General features: G+C 25.6%; 2 protein-coding genes across 2 annotated transcripts; both read right to left on the bottom strand.

Annotated features, from left to right (window-relative positions):
• Positions 1 to 3,465: 3,465 nt before the first annotated feature.
• LOC148232493 (nose resistant to fluoxetine protein 6-like) lies at positions 3,466 to 6,611 on the bottom strand. Its single transcript, XM_088191342.1, has 12 exons — positions 6,484 to 6,611; positions 6,211 to 6,424; positions 5,654 to 5,857; positions 5,462 to 5,535; positions 5,014 to 5,127; positions 4,733 to 4,947; positions 4,466 to 4,662; positions 4,248 to 4,398; positions 3,972 to 4,167; positions 3,772 to 3,914; positions 3,606 to 3,714; positions 3,466 to 3,536 (listed from the first exon to the last, which is right to left on the bottom strand). Coding segments are annotated over exons 1-12 (1,689 nt in total). The 5' UTR covers positions 6,485 to 6,611.
• A 2,968-nt stretch (positions 6,612 to 9,579) lies between these two features.
• On the bottom strand, positions 9,580 to 17,474 carry LOC148232494 (nose resistant to fluoxetine protein 6-like). Its single transcript, XM_088192415.1, has 13 exons — positions 17,208 to 17,474; positions 16,944 to 17,145; positions 16,593 to 16,793; positions 14,897 to 14,973; positions 14,369 to 14,553; positions 14,082 to 14,196; positions 13,811 to 14,025; positions 13,555 to 13,745; positions 12,171 to 12,300; positions 10,460 to 10,649; positions 9,933 to 10,075; positions 9,762 to 9,870; positions 9,580 to 9,695 (listed from the first exon to the last, which is right to left on the bottom strand). Exons 1-13 carry the CDS (start codon positions 17,422 to 17,424, stop codon positions 9,613 to 9,615), a joined length of 2,058 nt encoding a protein of 685 aa, XP_088048541.1. The 5' UTR covers positions 17,425 to 17,474; the 3' UTR covers positions 9,580 to 9,612.
• Between the last annotated feature and the right edge of the window lie 2,307 nt (positions 17,475 to 19,781).

Genomic DNA, 19,781 nt, shown 5'->3' on the forward strand with positions numbered 1-19,781 from the left:
TCGTCCTTGATTTGGCGTGTGCCAGATGTGTTCAAAAACGACATTACAGGTGTTTCGCTGACCCTCAAACTTTATTTATGAAACATTTTATTCACAAATTTTATTGTGTTTCATACAGTATCCTTAAAAATGGATAAAAAACGATCTGTCAACCTTATAAGAGGTTATTCTTATGCTGTAGTAATATGGTATTTAAAAATTAAATCAAATTTATATTCAATATAACGAATTTTCAGTATACCGAAGTATATTCATTGGTTTCGTGAGCTTCGCTATATTGAGATTTCACTGTACAATGCTTAATTTATTATTATCTAGCTAAGTTTCAAACCTATTCATAAATGACATACAATATTTAGAATAATCATTAAATATAATATCTAAATTTTAATTGTAAACTTGTTTTCAAATGAATTGAAAATGTTAAGTAGTTTTTTATAAATGGATCCATTTTGACTATCATTGAAAATCCTAAATAATAATGTCTAATTTGAACCATTCAATTTAAAAATATATTTAAAAAAATCAGAACGGAGCAAAAATAATATTTAAAACCCAAAAAGTTGAGGGTCCGGTATTCGCACACTCGCGACAGTTAGTTTATTTCTATATTGTAGATAAAGTGTAATAAAAATTCAGGCTTAAGTTTATATTGCAAAAAACTGTGAATGATCACATTTCAGTTATTAAATGTGTGTCTTTTGCCATAATTTATGTTTTATTGCACAGTTTAAGGATATTCAAATAATTCAGTTGCATAATAAGCTTGCTTTTTTTGGTAGTAAAAAAGGATTTAAACAACCTTATAATTAACTGAGTAACTGTTAGCCTAGCTTTATCTATTATTTATAATTAGAATAAAATATTTTATTAATATATCGTCTTTTTCGTTAATATACAATGAGTTATTATTAATATTGTTTTAATAATATGAAACCTTGACCTGCAAATTTATGAAGTCATTCAAGATTAAGTTAATTGTCGACTCTGTAATTAAAGTACAAAAACCAGTAAATCACTAAAGATATCAAATTTACGCGAAATAATACGCTCATAAAATACAATCAGAGTTCATCAAATATATACACCTGTTTTTATTAAAGATCTTAATCTATATCGTGCGAATTCTGATTGTCTGCTATATTGTTTTATTAGACGTAATTCAGAATATGAGCAATTTGAAAATTGTGTATTTATATAAAATATATGATTCAGAATAGTGATTTTTTTTTAACTGATAACATACATAGAATGTATTAAATGGTAAAGGTATTATGTTCTCTGTCAATTTTTGACATGTTTCTGTCGAAGCTGATGAGCTGACAACAAATATACGTGGCTTCCGCTGCCAATATTTACCAATGATACACATGTCAACTGGGTTATGTTTAATGGGTAAACATTGAGCCTGCTGACCCAGTACCTCCCTGTAAATAAACACATAAATATGTACACCAGAGGGTTTCAAATGAGTTGTGTTCGCAGACATATATTTAATGAAAGTGAGGCGTATTATTATTTATTTTGTAGATTATTATTTTTAATATTTTATAATATTAAACAGTTTACCACTTATAGCTTTCCTCTTCCTAAACTGACCTACCTTACAATGACCCACTTGCATTACAATTTATTGTAAAGGTAAAGAACAATGATTAAACCGTTTGCTTGTTTCAAGGACATTCTTTAAGCAACGATTTAGTTTATATCTTAAATATATTATTTTTGTTTAGTATCTCTAACCGCATCCTAATGATAGATTAGTGCAAATATCTTTTCAGAAACGGAATACTGGCTTTTATTCCTAAAATTTTCAACGACAATAAGAAAAATATCCATTGATAAGTCATAAACTTATCAGTATGTTAGACTGAATATGTGCCATATTTGTTTGTAAAAATTGGAAATGGCTTTAAAAACACATTGTGATACCAAAAGTAGGGTATCGCCGTACATGTACGGCGGTCGATCTTTCACTGTTTTGCGGTACCCCAGATAAACCATATATTTCTCTTCATCACTAAACAAGTATTTAAAGAAAGCACACTCAAATAGGCGTATCCAAATATCGTGAGTGAGCGGGTAGTGAGCCACTGTTATTAGCAAACTTTTACAATCTCCAAAGAAATAAATCTGTTCCAACTAATATGTTATTAAATTTATATATATATATATATATATATATATATATATATATATATATATATTATTTAATTTTTTTTATTTTTACGCGGCAATATATTTAAAAAATAATTTATTTACGTGATTTTCTCGCGTTGTTTTTTTTTTTTTTTTTGAGAGACTTATTCACAACGCGAGAAAATCACGCAAATAATTTTTTTTTAAATATATATATATATATATACATATATATAAATCGACTGGATATGGAATTGTGTGATAGTAAGGACATTGATCTCCTCCCTTTTGCTTAGCCAGAGTGTTGCATAAAACTTTCACTTATAGTCACTCTAACACGTTCAGAATAATCTAAAGAATTCTTAAAAACCTGAGAAAAGCAGACGTTTCACTTCGACCGTCTGCTTAGGCTTAGGTAAGTCCTCACATTGAACCTCGAAGAATTAGACTCAATCTTAAAGAACCATACGATTATATGATACATCTATTGAAAAAAAGTTGTGATTTGAAAATAAATTGTAAGACTTTGAAGCTTGTAAGACATATAAATAATACATATTATATGATTGGTTTTAAGCATAGCTAAATTTATTTATTAGTTATTTTATTAACATTTAGTCAATAGATGTCTATATAAATATAAATACAAAATAAATATTTTTTTTCATATAATATTTTTTTTTCATTTAGTCTTATCTTAAAAATTAAAGTATTAATATTATCACGTACTTACATATAAATCAATAAACTAGTTAGTGGTGTAGAATTTTTTTTTTTATTAAACACATTTACAGATTTATTTATTTATATTTATGATTAGATAGTCTTTCAAAATTTTCTCATGAAATATATTATAATGTAATTAATAATCTTGAAATAAATTAGTGAAAGTAATTTTTTATTGAGTGCAAAATAAATAATATTTAGCTTAAAGCTTAATTTTGTTTTTCCATGTAATTGAAAATATTAATTAGCTACTAGTTAAAAATTGTTAAATAAATAAATACCTAAATGCTTTTTAATTAAGTAACTCGTACCTTTGGGAGTTAAACATTTTAAAATTAAATAACATTATATATTTCCTTTAACTGAATTATGAATTCAAACGCTTTACTTAATAACGGTTTTAAAAGGATACTGTAAATAATTTTAATGTTATTCAAACTTTCAAGGATATGCATAATTTGCGTAAAAATATAAAACGAATAACGGAAATTTAACTTGAGTAATTCATGACAAGCAATTTAATATTAAATTATGTAAAAATTGTATTTTATGAGATTTCTTACATAATTAAATTTAATACATAAGTTAAAAATAAATAAATTAAAATTTATCGTCGCTGCTTGTAATGCTCTTAGGCATTTCAGAATCAGCAACATTTCTTTTAGGTTTTCCTGAAAAATAAATACAAGGTAACATAATTTGAATATATAAATATATTTATGGAATATATTTGAACCCACTATCTACGATTAACGCTTTTTCTAACACCATAAAAGGCGATTCAAAAGCCATAACCCAAATGTAACTAGCGAATATCGTCATTACAAGATCGCCTAAGAAAGTATGAACCTAAAATAAATACAATTTTATATGGTATAAATTACAATTGGCAAAACTATAACTCACTAGTTGTATCTGTATAAAGTCATCATGACTTCGTCTTGATGATTTTAAAAGGACTTGAATCAATGGATGTAATAGATACATTGAATACGTTAAGCGTCCAATAATTTCCCAAAGTCGAAAACTCAATATCCAATTTATGGGACCTGTGTTAAAATATTAATTTAAATTAATATTATAGCTAAATAACGTTGAAACAATACCTCCATATCCAAATATGCACGATAAGACTATCCAGATTATGCAAAATGACCAAGCAGTACTAGAAAAGGCATTGAACGTTCCATCTTGTAGATAATTAGCCTGATGTTTCATATCCACCATAGTTTTTAAGCCGAATATAACGGCTGCCATAATTAAAAAGCATATGATCCATCCAGTTATTACTATAATCTTCATCTGTAAAAAAATATATAAATAATATAAAACTTTGTATTTACAGAGGTTAATAAATATAATTAATTTGTGTGTAAACTAACCCTTGAAGATCTTGTCATTTGACCTCGTTTAGCTTGCCATATATGCTGTGTTTTATATAAAACAAATCCAGCTGCAAAACCTATAAGCCAAGGTGTTGCTCTCATGTGAGTTGGTATATAATATTGAGAATCATAGGTACTTTGATCAGCACTATAACAATGTAAAAAAATATGTTTATTAACAGTGTAATAAATATAATAAATGTTCAAAAGCTTACGCTATTCCAATTCCAGTCATTACAGCCAACCATTCATGTGTGTAAACTATGACAATGACAGTAATCTGAGAAACTAATGTCCAAAATGCTAAGTTTGTAATTCCAATCCTTTCATTTTTTAACAAAGGATACAAGATAATCGGCGATAGCAGATATAATTGGGTATCTACGCAGAGGTACCATAAATGACCCAAGAACTGAAAGTTCAATATTTCAATCAATGAAATTTAGTCTAATTTTTATATTTAATTTATATATTATACTAACAGCTTCATATGGATTAAAGTAGTTTTGGATATAAAATAGTATAGACCACCAATAATCATCACAAGGCTTCCTTAAAATAGCTTCAAAATGTGGCCAAAATGGACCGTTCGTCATATATGTATAAATAGTCATATTGAAAAATATCAATGCTGCCATAGCTGGCCAAAGTCTTAAAAATCGATGGAAGTAGAACAGAGGAAGATTAAAAGATTTAGCTAAAAATATATTTAGTGGAGTAAGTGTCTATATTATATAAATATTTAATAGTTTATTTATCTTACTTTTATCTGTTTGTTTAAAGAAAATGTATGCTAATAGAATACCACTTAAAATAAAAAATGTGTCGACAGAAACAGTTGCTCCAATAATCATCATCGATCCTAAGGTTTTGTCCACTGGAATGTAATAAACATTTTTTTAATGTAGTAGGTTATAGAGTAGATTAATTAAAACTTACATCAAGTATTATTATATAGTTCGTTAGTGGAAAACCCATTGCTGTTGTATAACAATGACTCATTATGACCCAAAACATTGATATGACTCTGAGTCCATTTAAAAATTGAAGATTTCCTGAGCTTTTGTTGCTTTTCATTAGTCTTTCTGTGTTTGTGTATAAAGAAAATGATGCCAAGACACAATGATGCCTATATTTATCTAGTACGTTATTTAAAGATATTATTATCAATTAATAAAGCATATAATACACAAAGAAAAAATATATAATACCTTCATACAACTTTGATATTAAATCATATACAGTACTTAACAATATGATGCCAGCATATAGTGAAAAGAAAGCTCTATAAATCATAATAATGTGTATTATAAATTCATGTTATTTATTTAATATAAATTTTAAGAGTGTGACAGATAAATAATATGTGTATTACTCCTACTTTATTATAAAAATAATAATACATGGCTGCTTTAGTTGCAGTAGAAAATTCTGGTTTTTCAATGGTACTGCATTCCTTATCAGTTAAGATTATCACAGTATCGGTAATATTTAGTAATGTATTCATAATAATTCTGATTAATTCTTGTACTTGTTCTGCTTTACAAGAATGAGGAATACATACAGCATTTAAGAAACCGCTTACTTCTGTGTTAACATTGACAACTCTAAAAATATAATTAAAGCAATAAAGGTTTTTAATTAAAAAAATATGAAATTACTTAGATTAAAGTTAAAATTATCTGCGTAATCAAACATTTGTAGCAAATTTTGATAAAAAAATATTATTTTACGAATGTTATGAAATTATGCATTTATGTGATAAATAAAATTACAGCAAAAATATTTATTAGAATAAACTCTTAATATTATATAACAACTTAGCGCAATATAAATTAGCGTCGATCAAAATAACTTTTTGTCTGTTTCTGATTTTGACACACATTTTAATTAAACCTCTTATTTTACACAAAAGATTTTAACTACTTATATTTTTTAAATATCGAATTAAACAACCTACCTGTTCATTGGCTTGTTTATTATACTGAGAGGATCATACAATTTAGACATAATCAATATAGGTGGTATTTTAGAAAATGGCAGTTTCGCCATACAGTATTTTCCTTTTATATTTATATTTTCTTCATTAATCGATAAACATTCGTCAAATTGGCCAAGGCTTAAAAGGTTCAATGCTAAGATTCCAGCTTGAGGTTTTCCATAAGTATCGGCCACTGAAGTAAAATAATTTGTAGTAACACATACACATTATTAATGAAGCATCAACACTAACTTTTCCATGCCCATTTTTTATCTTTTGATTTTGTCCATTTTATTAGGTCAATAACACATTTATTAGGATATATCTCTTTGTTAGATTTGACATATTCTCCTAACCGGCTTAGAAGGTTTTTATTTGTTAAAAAATCGTATGCTTCTTTATTTAAGTATCCATCTTCAAACATATTTAATTCTACACTTTTAACAGCCACAATAACACTTAAAAACACTATAAGATTTTTAAAATTCATTTCTAAAGCAAAATATTATTAATACTGAATACAAATGGCGAATGTGACTTATTATCTATTATCTGTGGTTGATTAAATATTATGTTTGTTATCTCTTTTTTTGATGGCCGTATATGAATCTTAATCCTCAAGCTTTAAAATTAAGTACTGATTGATTTTAAAGCAATTTGTGTATCAAAAGATTGCCATAAATATGTGCTAAATATTTATGGACGAATAAGATAAATTTATTAAGCTTAACCCTTTGAGTAGTGTGTTAATTTATACACATTTTTTAACATACGCATGGGAGTGAGTTATTTTACATATTTTTCCAATATTATTATTTATTATGTTATATTTCATTTATAGTAAATTATGAAGAATAATAGTGATTCTCAACGTTTTATTGCTTTGATTTATATTATTACTTTTTTGTATTAGTATGTTTTATTAATTTATTTTAACACTTTTTATTATTAATTTTCGTTAATTTCTTTCACATTTTTTTATTTATAATTTTATTCAACTTTTGTGGATTTTGTTGTATCAGAAGCTCTCAATATTTATTATAAAATAATTATAAAATATTTTTTATAATGCTTATTTATTTCGTATTCATTAATATATCGATATTATTGTCATTAATATAAAATATTATATACATATAATGCTTTTTATTAAATATTTCTTTAGTTAAATATCTTGGGTACCTCAACACAGTGAAAGGTTAACCGCCGTACATGTACGGCCATACCGGTCAATGGGTTAATATAGATAATTTTGACACTAAACGAATTTCAACCAAACATACATATAGTATATAACATTAAAAAATACTTAATATTATAATTTATTCTAAATGCACTTTGGCGTTTTTTAATTCCATTTTGGAAATCGGTTACAGTTTTATTTTTGTGGATTGTCAAATTCACACTTACATAATTCCCATGGCCGTACCCGTTTTAATATACCTAAATATCCTTAAATTGTCTCTATTTCTAGTATTAAAATTATGCACATTTTTATTTTTTCTTAAATACTTAATAAAACTAGCTGTAGGTATCTCACTGTCGTGAGGTACCAAATCTAGCGAGTGTGCGAATACCGGACCCTCAAATTTTTGGATTTCAAATATTATTTTTGCTTTTATATTTATGCACATCTTTATTTTATTATACTCTACTAACATATTATTTTATAATTTGTATATAAATACTAAAACTTTCATCTTCAATATTTCTTGAACATTTAACCATTCCAATCTATCAATCATACTTCTATAACTAGTAAATCTATTGATATTTAAGACTACTCTCATTACCCTATTTTGTAATTTTTTGGATATTTGTTTATATAATTTATTAAACATATCTAATATTATTGCATAATAAGTTAAATGAGGCAATATGATGCTATTGTATTTTTTTATATTTATATTTAACATATTTGTCATTCAGGATAATTCATCTATTTTTTTAAATATGTAATTACTATGTTCCTTAAAATTTTTTTTATTTACAACTTCTCCTAAATATTTTATATTATCAACTATTTCTATAATAGAGCTATTTATAACTATTTTTATATGATTATCTAACATATTTTTATAATTAATAAACATACATTTAATTTTACTCTTATTTAGTTTAAGTACATTATTTTTTAACCATATTTTTATAATACTTTATTTAGAACTTCTTAAATATTATTATATATGTAATACATTAATGTGTCGTTCGCAAAAAAATATACACATTTTTTTAAATTAGTATGAAATATATGATATTTAGTATAGATATTAGTGCATTATTTGCTTCGAAACCTTGGCAATGATTCTGGCTATATTTATCTTGCTTATAACTCTCCGTAAAATCTTTTTAATGGTCCTCTTTTTTCTGTATATATCTTATATTAATTCTTTATCTTTCTTTATCCGCGATATAACTACAATATTTTTTACTTTGTTCACCCAATTCATACAGAGCATAAGTGTTTAGATCTATTTTTGGAAAGCTTTTAGACGTTTCATTGCTTCCTCTATAATATTTTGCGTTAATACTTCGAATTAATTGTGTAGATATGTAAGTCGTGAGTAGTCTCTTTAGTTCTGCAGTGCTTAACTTTTTTTAACGTTGAGGATATTGCGTTTTGTTTTGTGTCATTGGCAAAACAATGTAACAGATATTATAAGGAAGAAAAATCTTGAATGCTGGATCGCTCCAAGGTGCATATTTTAAAGTGTCAGTAGTGCTTTATCATTCTTCAACAGTTATCTGCCATCTGACGATGAAGAAAATGCCAGAGTATGCTCTTAAAAGATCCATTAAAACCCTTAATCATTTGAAGTTCTCAATAAAAATATAATGTCTATCTCTAATTTCCGTAAGATGTCGTTATACTTTCAGAGATGTGCACGTAAGATGTGGTACATTTATGATTACTTATAAGTAGATGATGTTCAAAACAAAATCGGCAAACTAGAGCTACTTTTTAGTAAAAGCAAAGTTATTATAATATTTATATTTCAGAAGGAGTCTCAAGGCCGTATAGAGGATTCGCGATATTTATTAAAAAATTGATAACACGCGTTAGATTTAAACCATTCACTTTATAACAGTAGCGATTAAAATAAGCAATATAAAAATATTTCGAATACCGCTTGGTATTATTCTCCATTATAAGAATTGCTTCAGAGCGATTTTGATGCCGTGTTTGGACTTGAAAGCTCTGTTATTTAAACTAAAGATATTATTACCAGACGCCATTATTTAAATTGTTCTAGTGTTCATCAATGCGGAGAAGTAATGTTTAGATATACAATTAAATATTGTAAAAAATGTCAAGTATAATTGTATTTATACTAAAATAAAATATCACATACATTATAAAAATGTTATTAATATAACGAATCACAGTTTTTCTTGTTCCGCGTTCTGAATAACTAAATCATCATTTTGAGTCAGTCTATCGCTGGATATGGTTTTAAGTTGAGCTGAAAGTATATTTTATTTAATAATATATTATTCATAATTTTTTTTAATTAAAAAAAAATACTTACGTTTGTGTAGTAACTTCTTTTCAATGATAGTTATAGGTGACTCAAATACCATCACAAGGAAATATGATACTATTGAGGTGAAGATCAAATCACCGCAAAATTCATACAACTATAAATAGATTGATTTTGAAAAATAGCATTATTAATACAATGTTATTATTATTTTCTTACAACGAAGTCATGCGCAAAACTTGGAACAATTTTTCTCATCGAAACCAACCAATATTGTATGGGTAGATGGAGGAGAAACATTGAATAAGTCAAACGACCGAGAATCTCCCAAATCCCTAGGCTCAGAAACCAATTGACTGGCCCTGAAAAAATAATACACGAATATTACGGTACAATATTATTTAGTATATATAAGTTAATATCTGTGTTTATTTAAAAATATATAAAGTTGGGTTGTGTAATAATAATAAAAATATATAAATAATTGTGTATATTAAAAAAATGTATTTATTGAAAAAATATATTTATTTGCAGTAAAAAAATATAAACAAATCAGCTTGAAAAAGATATAGACAAAAATACTATCAGTTGTTTTTAGGAGATTCTTTCATCATGAAAAATTCCTTGAAATGTGTGATTAATGAGTGGCTTTCCTATTAATATTTTTTTATCATAATGACATATTTATTTATTGTTTAAGTATGATTAACTTGATATACTTTAAAAGTGATCACGTTTCAACTAACCTCCATATCCTTTTATACAAGCGAATATGACCCAAGCCACCGATAGCGCCCAACTGCTCCTGGCAAACGAGTTGTAAACGCTGTCCTCCCAATGGTTCACTTTGTGTGTCGGATCCTGCAGAGGTTTCATCCCAAAAATTACCGCCGCCATTGTGGCCAAACTTGCTAACCACAGCGAGGCCACAACAATCTGCATTAAAACGGAAACAATAATTCTAACGAAACTTTCACAATTGTATAAAGTTACCAAACGCGTCCCTTTGGTCAATAGTTTAATCACTTTGCAAATAATTTCTCATTATAAACAATGAAAAAAACAACAACTAAAGATCGTTTCCTAACCATACCGAAGCTTTTAATGGTTTCTTGTTTAATTGAAATAGTTTTGTGAAGAAGTGCTATAAGAAATACTGCATTAACTAAAGAAACTAATTTTATATATTAAAAAAACAACAACTAGATATATTGCACGTCTGATAATTTTATTTGATATATTTATTATTTTTAATGCATGGATAACAACGCTTTTTAAAGTTTTTTAATACAATATTTATTATGAAAAAAAAAATATTAAATTAAAAATTATTATAAAAAAAAGTATTTCAAGCAAACACATAGTGTTTGATATATACTATAAGACTGATGTGGGGAAAGGAGAGGGGATAAAATAATATTATTAAATAGTACTTTTGATTGTATTATATAATATTATAATGTCTTATGCTTTGTCTCCACCAACAACCCCCGATCCTCAGAACTTGATAAATATAACGAAAAATTTGCTTTGCACTACCAAAAAAATTTAATGTTTTTTTAATTGCTTTCTTAAGAATATATTTAATAAAATAAGTGACTTTAATTTGCGCCTGAAAGAAAATTTAAATAACATTTCGAGCTATATGTAAATATTAATTCTGTAAAAGCAAATTAACGAGAAAGGGTTATATATTATAAAAAGTTTCCATTTCGCTATGATTTTATCGTTGATGCAAAATTAGATACAATAAAACTAAACAAGACGTTTTTATAAGACTTAAATTTTTCACTTTATATTATTATACATTATAAAAACTTTTATAAACTCTACGTCAAACTTTATAATAAAAAAATACAAATTTAATCGTTACTATACAAATCGATGCAGATGACGTTAAATTTTGCGAATCATGGGCTGAAAATGTAGTTAGCTTAAATTAAAGTAAAAAGTTTCAAGACTTTTTTAAATATTTTAATATAAACTGCAATTTTCCGCAATGAAATAATACGAGCTAAAGAAATTTGAATATTTTACGCTCAAACTGTTTTATACTAATAAAATGCAAATTTTCCTTAATAAAAATAATTAGCAGCGTAGCGTAAAATAATAAAAAAAAATTCAATTAGTCACAAAATATTTTGATTTCTTATACAAATTACACGCTTTCTTAATTATTTTACCATTTAACAAAACATACTAATTAAATCAATTTTTAATAATACATTTATATGAGAAATAAAAATATTTGCAGTTGTTTTTATGTCACTAATATTTAAAAAAAAATGTTGAGTAAAAAATTGTAATAAAAATCTGATAGCTTATATACGAAAATCTACTAAAAAAAATACTACTTTATATAAGAAAAATGTATTGTATTTAGGTATCCAATATAAAAATAAATTGTATTTCATGTAATACATAGAAGCTAGATATCGCACTAAACAGCAATCTCACCTTATGAATTTTTATCTCCCTCTTTGATATAACATACAGGTAGTATCCGAAAGCGAAACCAATAATCCAAGGCATTGCTCTCATATGAGCCACGTAGTAATACTGGTTCTGGCGTGTCTCAGCACCTTCTCTGCAAAATTATTAAGCGAAATAATTAATTTGACCAAACAAAGTAGGTCGGTGGGACATTAGGGATCGTTGCGGATCTTAAAGGGACGTTTTAAAGCAGCCCTGTAATGAATTAGTAGGGTCTCATATGATACATGCTCTTCTATAAACTGTGCTACATAATTTGTTAGTGGTTATATATTATATTATCAGCAATAAATTAACTAAAATGGTACTAAATTGTTGTATTTGATAAAGATAATAAAATAAGTAATATTTGCTATTAATCAGTTAAGATTGACTTTTATTTTATTTTTATTTTGATCAAATACTATTTAAAATATTTTTTTAATGAAGGATTATATTAACATTTTCAACAATAATTATCTTTATGAATAATATTGGTTATTACAATTAATATGATATGATATATTGAAAATAATTCGAGATTTTTTGTTCAATTTAAATAATTATAAAATGCATTTTATTTGTAGCTACGCTAAAATGCATGTATTTGACAACAAACTGAAAGATTGATATGTGCCAACACGTTGCTTTTGGATTATTTAATTAAAATGTTGTGACATATTTTTTCATCTAGTAAAATATTTTTAGCAAGGCATTTATTTTATTTTTTCATGATATTAAAAGTATATTAGCGTTGTTTTGACGTTTTTTGATAGCTGTTTTTATATAATGTACTCAACCCATTAATAGTAAATTACACAAATATAAATAAATTTAACTTTATTTAGCTAAAAAAATATCATTAAAAATGTTATTTTTAATGAGGTGGCAATTAATTTTTTTGCACTTTTCATTATTAAACATGTTTTTTAAGTTCAAGTTTATTTATAATAAAGAACTAAATCATAAAATCTAAAAATATAAATATAATACTAGTATTTATGTAACTTTTCGTAACATATAAATGACAATAAAATATGCAGCTTAGAAATGCTCTTTCATCCACACATAACGCACACCATAGTTCAAATATCTAACGAATAACGTAAAAATTTTAACAAATAAATACTAAAAATATATTCTAAAAAATCAGAACGAATGAAAAATAAAAACAGTTGACCGTCCGGTATTTACACACAATCGCTAGCTGTGGTACCTCATGACAGTGAGAGACCGACAGCTATTGTTTGATGAGAAATTGACCTTGCTTAAAAAAAAAATTTATTGTTCTTAAAAGTATTGCTTTCTATTTATATTCAATTTCTTTAAATATTTAATTGTGTTACAACCACTAATACAAAATACTTACACGAGAGGCATACTAGCAGCGGGCCATTTATTGATAAAAATGATGGTCACTAAAGTTGTAAAAGAAGCTAGCATCCAAAACGCAAGATTGAATAAACCATATTTTCTGCTTTTCCATAAAGGATATAATATAATTGGCGATAGGATGAATAACTGCATATCTACTGCTAAATACCAAGTTTGACCTACACACTATATTAAAAAATCAATTTAAAAATATTAAAATGAAGAGTAAAAGTATAAAAAATATTATTTACCATTTCTTCTGGATTAACGTAATTGTGTATGTATAAAAGAGTAGACCACCAATTTTTTTGGCAGGCATCAACCAACAAATCTACAAATATGTGCCACAAAGGACCGCTTCCCAAATGCCTGTATAAAGTGGCTTGGAAAAACACTACCGCAGCTAAAGCTGGTGTCAATCTTAATATTCTGTGCAAATAAAATAGTCCGATGTTGAAAGAATTTTCTGAAAAATAAAATATGGTTATAGTCTGAATAATGATGATTTTATCAAACGCATACTTTTTTCAATCTGCTGATAGAAGATATACGACAATAACATTCCACTTAGTAAAAAGAACGTATCAACTGCCACAGGAGCAGAAATAATTATCATACTTTGATACTTGAGGCTCCACTAAAATTAAATAAAATAAAAATATGTATTTTAATTTGTGAAGTAGTATTTTAAAAAATACGGCAAAAAAATGAATGATCCCGACAAATTTAAGTATTAATTAGCAATATTGAATAATACATGGTGAAAAGTCTTATAAATATTGTATTATTTATGTATTAAAATTTTTTACGTCATATACGTCCAAGATGCTTGTCAAAGGGAACATGAAATTAGTCAAATATCGATGACTAAGTATTATCCATAGCATTGTCAAAGTTCTGATTCCATTTAAGCATTTTAAGGATCCAGGATTCAGCTTAAATAGGCGAACAGTGTTGGTCCATATAGAAAATGATCTTAAGAGTTGATTGCATTCTGAAAAAAAGTATCATATTATAAAATAATAATAATAATAAATATTTTTTTTGCTCATATGCGATTTAATGCTAAAACTAACTTTAAAAATTTAATTAGATAAGGTTGGGTTTGATTAATTCGTATATGTTAGGTTTGGGTTTAAACAGCTTATGGACGTTTCGCAACTGTCAAATTAAGTTTCAACGACATTAAGACAAAATTATATATAAATTGTTTAGTATGCTCTCACTGGTCTAGTAACTGAAATTATATTTTTACTAATGAAAATAAAATTTAACTGAAAAATACAGATGCATTGTAATATTTATATGAAAAATAATGTAATTACCACAATACGTACCTTTTGAGTAAATAAAATAAAAAACATCATAGGCAGTACTTAGTAGCGTAATAGCTCCAAATAGTATGAAAAATGAGCTTAAAAACAATAAATACATATTAAAATTTGTGTTAAGCTTGTGCTGAAAAATAATAAACAGATTTTTGATGTATTCCATAACTACATGTAAAAGTTATTTATAAAAAGTATGTTCATTTGAGATATGAAAGATAAGTTGAATATCAAATACTTTTTTTTTTATTGAATCTAATTTATTTTTAAATAAACGTAAAGTAATTAATTTAAATTACTTTGTTAAAAATAGTTTTTTAAATAAACTAATGTATATAAAATATTTACAGGCAAAAAGTTTTTATAAACGTTTCTCACGACTAAACAATAAAAAAATCTTTCGTATTTTTTTATGGCCATCTAAAGCAATTACAATGGATAAGTTTATAGAGGTCCACACGGGAAATATTCTTTATTAGAGAGGCGGAGTTCGCCTAAACTGTCTTATTGCTTTAAAAATGTCAATTGTGTCAGAGAGCAGATAAAAGACTTGACATTTGCTCACTTAATATAAAGAAAGAAAAAAGAGAGATAGAAAAAGATTTTATCCTTTATCTATCTCTCTTTTTTTCACCTGACACGGTCACTTTAATTTCATTTGTGTATTGATATTAAAATTAACCTGTACAGTGAAATATATAAAACATTTCTTCCGATTTCATTAGCTGATAAAATTAAATTATTAGGCAGCAAAATCCAAAAATCTTATTGTTCTTAAGCAATTTTCCATGTTTCTTATGAATATTTATTATATATTTATATATATATATATATATATATATATATATATATATATATATATATATATATATATATATATATGTATATATATATATATATATATATATATATATATATATATATATATATATATATATATATATATATATATATATGTATATATATATATATATATATATATATATATACATTTTTATTAATTTATAGATCACTTTTAAAATTATAATTAAAATGTTATTAAAAAAATACAAGGTATTATTTTTCAATATTGTGAAATTAATTCATTTATTTATTGCAACATAATAGGCGTTATCTCAATGCGGTACGACCATGTAAACACAATCAACTACTAAATAAGTAGTGAAGCACTGAACTTAAATGAAATATTGCGAATCTACGTAATATATTTATTAATTATATACTATCATTACAGCTCACATTAAATGGAAGTAAATATAAACAATATAGTAAAATTTTATTTTAAATATTTATTACGATATTCATTCATGAGAATAAGATCTTTGATATTAGATTTTGAATAATACTGATAAAAAAACACTAATTTGGACCCTACACTCAAAATATAAATGAACAAAACACTAGTATTTGTCATAATATTATACCACTGGTCTAATATTTATAATTTGTATATAGGTATAACCCATTTCTTTCATACTGATAAAAACTGACTAAAGAGATCGAGCTCCACTTACTGTGATTTCTTAATAAAGTAGATTTATGTATTATTAAATATTGCTTGATATTGAATTTTGATAAAAATATTATAAATACCTTTGTTATTATTTGATATTATCAAATATTTTTTTTAATCTTAAGTGGCATGTTTATGTGCAACATATATACAATGTCAATAACGCTTAAAATTATATTTAAAAAAACTTACAGTGCTCCCCAATCTGCGGCATCCCATGGCGTTGAATCATTCGTACTGCACAAGTGATCAGGTACTTTAATAAAAGACTCATTATTATGTACCATTAAATTTAAAATATCTTCTATATCGCTCCCATTACACGAATTCGGTATGCATATTCCTAGATTGAATACTAATTTTTGCAACTCATCAAAGTTTAACACCTTCGACCTTAATTGAATAAACACATAATTATGACAAATAATATACACAGTCGATCGTTATAACGTCACGCGTCAAGAGAAGTGAATCACTGATTTTTTTATATACGTTGGAATGACGCAATGCAAAATATTATTTATTACTTATCACTATACTTACTCAATCAGGTTATTCCTTTTTATAGCATTCTTCTGCTTTTCTTCCACTGGTATCAGTATTCGTGCAACGCAGTATTTTCCTCTCATACGTCTCTGGAATATACCGATCTTCTCGTCAATTGATAGACATTCATCGAAGTCTCCCAAACTGTTTATGTTCATTCTGAGCAGACCTGCGTTTGTTTTGCCAGTTGCATCTTTCACTATAATTATTATGTGATGTGTAAGTACTTTACATCTATTAAAATAAAATAATGATACATACTTAAAGCTGCCCAATCATCATTAGACTTATTCAATAGTAGCAGGTCTAATGCGCATTTAGATAGTATCGGTAAGTCGTTTATATTCACATTTTTGACAGCAGTTGCTAAAAATCCGTCTTTTATTATATCAGGACTGATTAAATGTTCACCACTTGTATATTCAATTAAAAGTATGTTTATAAAAATTGAGCACAAAAATGTTTTTAAGAGCTTCATATTTTATTTTGTTTTGCACTAATCTAGAGATAACACTGCAAATGAACAGAAATAATTCACAATTTATATTACTTATTGTAGATATTTATCTTTTAATCATAAAACGACTATTGGGGTATATATATAAATAACATTTAATTTCGTATATTATATTTAGGTTATATACTTGTCATCGTTTAATATAGTTATGTTGAGAGCATCTGGGTAGATATAAAACTAAAAAGAAAAATGGTCGTATATTTGCGTTAAAAGCGCGATAAACAAAACTCTATTAGTCTTTAAAAACACAAAATAATGGCAATAACAGATTCCAACAGTCTCATTATAGTGTTGTCAAATCTTAGAAGTAAGATGACAAAAATAAACACATATAATTTTGTTATAAATTGAAATAAGAGAAAATAAATCTTCACATCAATTAAGCGTATAAAATGGCATATGTAGCGAACTTTCACTAATAATTTTACTAGATACTCCCAACTTTTATTCGAAGTCGCAATTGAAATCTTTTCTCTAAGCGGAGCTTAGCCATGCGTCGTCAAGAAAAAAGCCGCTTCCCTCTTCACGTCAACCCTAGTCTAGCTACCACATTTGACCCAATATTCAGCGATGACTGCATTCTACAGACGCAGAATCGTTTATGAGAAAATCTTAAATTTTTATTATCTTAAATAAGATTTTAAATATGTCATTTTTATGAAAAGCAAAAAATATTGTGATTTTTATTTAAATTATTTTTTATATTATTGCAGTGATGTAAATATATAGAGTACATAATATTTTTTTGCACTATTATAAAACGTACAGCTTATTGATTTTAATAGTAGATATCATCGTTTTATTTAAATGCAATTACTGTTCTTATAACACAATTTTTAAAGATATTAAAAATGAAGTAAAATATTTTTTGCTGACTGTTCACAAAATATTTTTTTCCAAAAAATTTATTTAGACAAATCGACTGTTTATTATATTTTTAATTATTGGATAATATATATATTCAAATATATAACGAATTAATAACCATTTCATGTTTTTATTGACCGTTTTTTTTTTTTTAAATTTGTTTAACAATTCATTTTGTATACATAGTTTAGTATCGTAAACTTTGGGGCCCAATCATTTTTTATGTATTGAAATTTGGGGTCCAAATATGCACTAATACAGATATAATAAAATACGAACTTAACTATCAACGGCCAAAGCAAGACTAAATAAAACTTGAATAAAAAAAAAGTAACACTTATTTTGCGATATCCTAATCTATAGTAGTAACGTTTGTTTTATTGTTTAGTGATTTACACGCAAGTATATTTTATACATAGTATCTTAAACTCAATAATTACACTTAGTAATAAAAATATTTTTCATTTTAAAATTATGAACTGATTTCGATTGTAGTAATATTTTATATCCATAACGTATTGTTTTGTAAAATTTTGAAAAAATAATCTAAAATATTTTTTAGTTACATTTTTATGATTGATATTAATAGATACAGTAGATACCTTATAATGTTAAGGCTTCACATTATATTACTTGAATTACTAATAAAATAATGCTATTTTTAAATGAAGCAATATCGACGAAGTTAAGTTCGCATGCCACGCGAAGAGTTGTCTGGCTTAAACGATTTTATATATAAGCGCCAACGCAAAACAGTCGCTTGCAGAACTAGTTAAACCATATAGATATATTCATTATTTAAGTTAGTTAAGCACTGTGTTATTTTTATTAAAAAAAAATTATATAGGAGGAATCGATTTTCAACTTTTATGTAATTGTCGTTTTAAATAGCAAACTAATACAAATAGTTTCTGTCACAGGTAACTGTTACAACGATTGAATATTTTTATATTTAAAAAAATTTAACAAACAGCTTTCAGTGGTTGCTATATTTATGTTACTTTAATAAAAATATATCTAAATTATATATCACTACAATAACCAAAAATATACTTATGCAAAAGATTACTAAGATTTTATTGTAGTATTCTTTTTTACAAAAAAGTATTTATTTTTTATTCTTCTATTAAAATTCTTAAAACGTATTTGCAAAATATTAAAATATATTTTATTTTAATTGAAACTAGTTTTTGAAACATATTTTAAATATATACTTAAAGACATCTATAGTATGAGACCTTTTAAAGGATTTTAAACATATAATACAATATATTTTATCTTTGTGGCAAAATAATTATTATTTATATATATTATAATTAACCTAATCTATACATTTTTAATTATATTATTAAAAATAGTAACTCACTTTGACGTTGGACGATTTAAAAATCCACGAATTTTTTATGTTCAGGTGTCTTTCAACAGTGACGTACGAACAGTACCGCTTACAC

Source organism: Plectrocnemia conspersa, unplaced genomic scaffold (genome assembly GCF_051122295.1).
Source record: "Plectrocnemia conspersa isolate PC_06_02 unplaced genomic scaffold, ASM5112229v1 ptg000009l, whole genome shotgun sequence".
In the NCBI taxonomy this organism is placed as follows: domain Eukaryota; kingdom Metazoa; phylum Arthropoda; class Insecta; order Trichoptera; family Polycentropodidae; genus Plectrocnemia; species Plectrocnemia conspersa.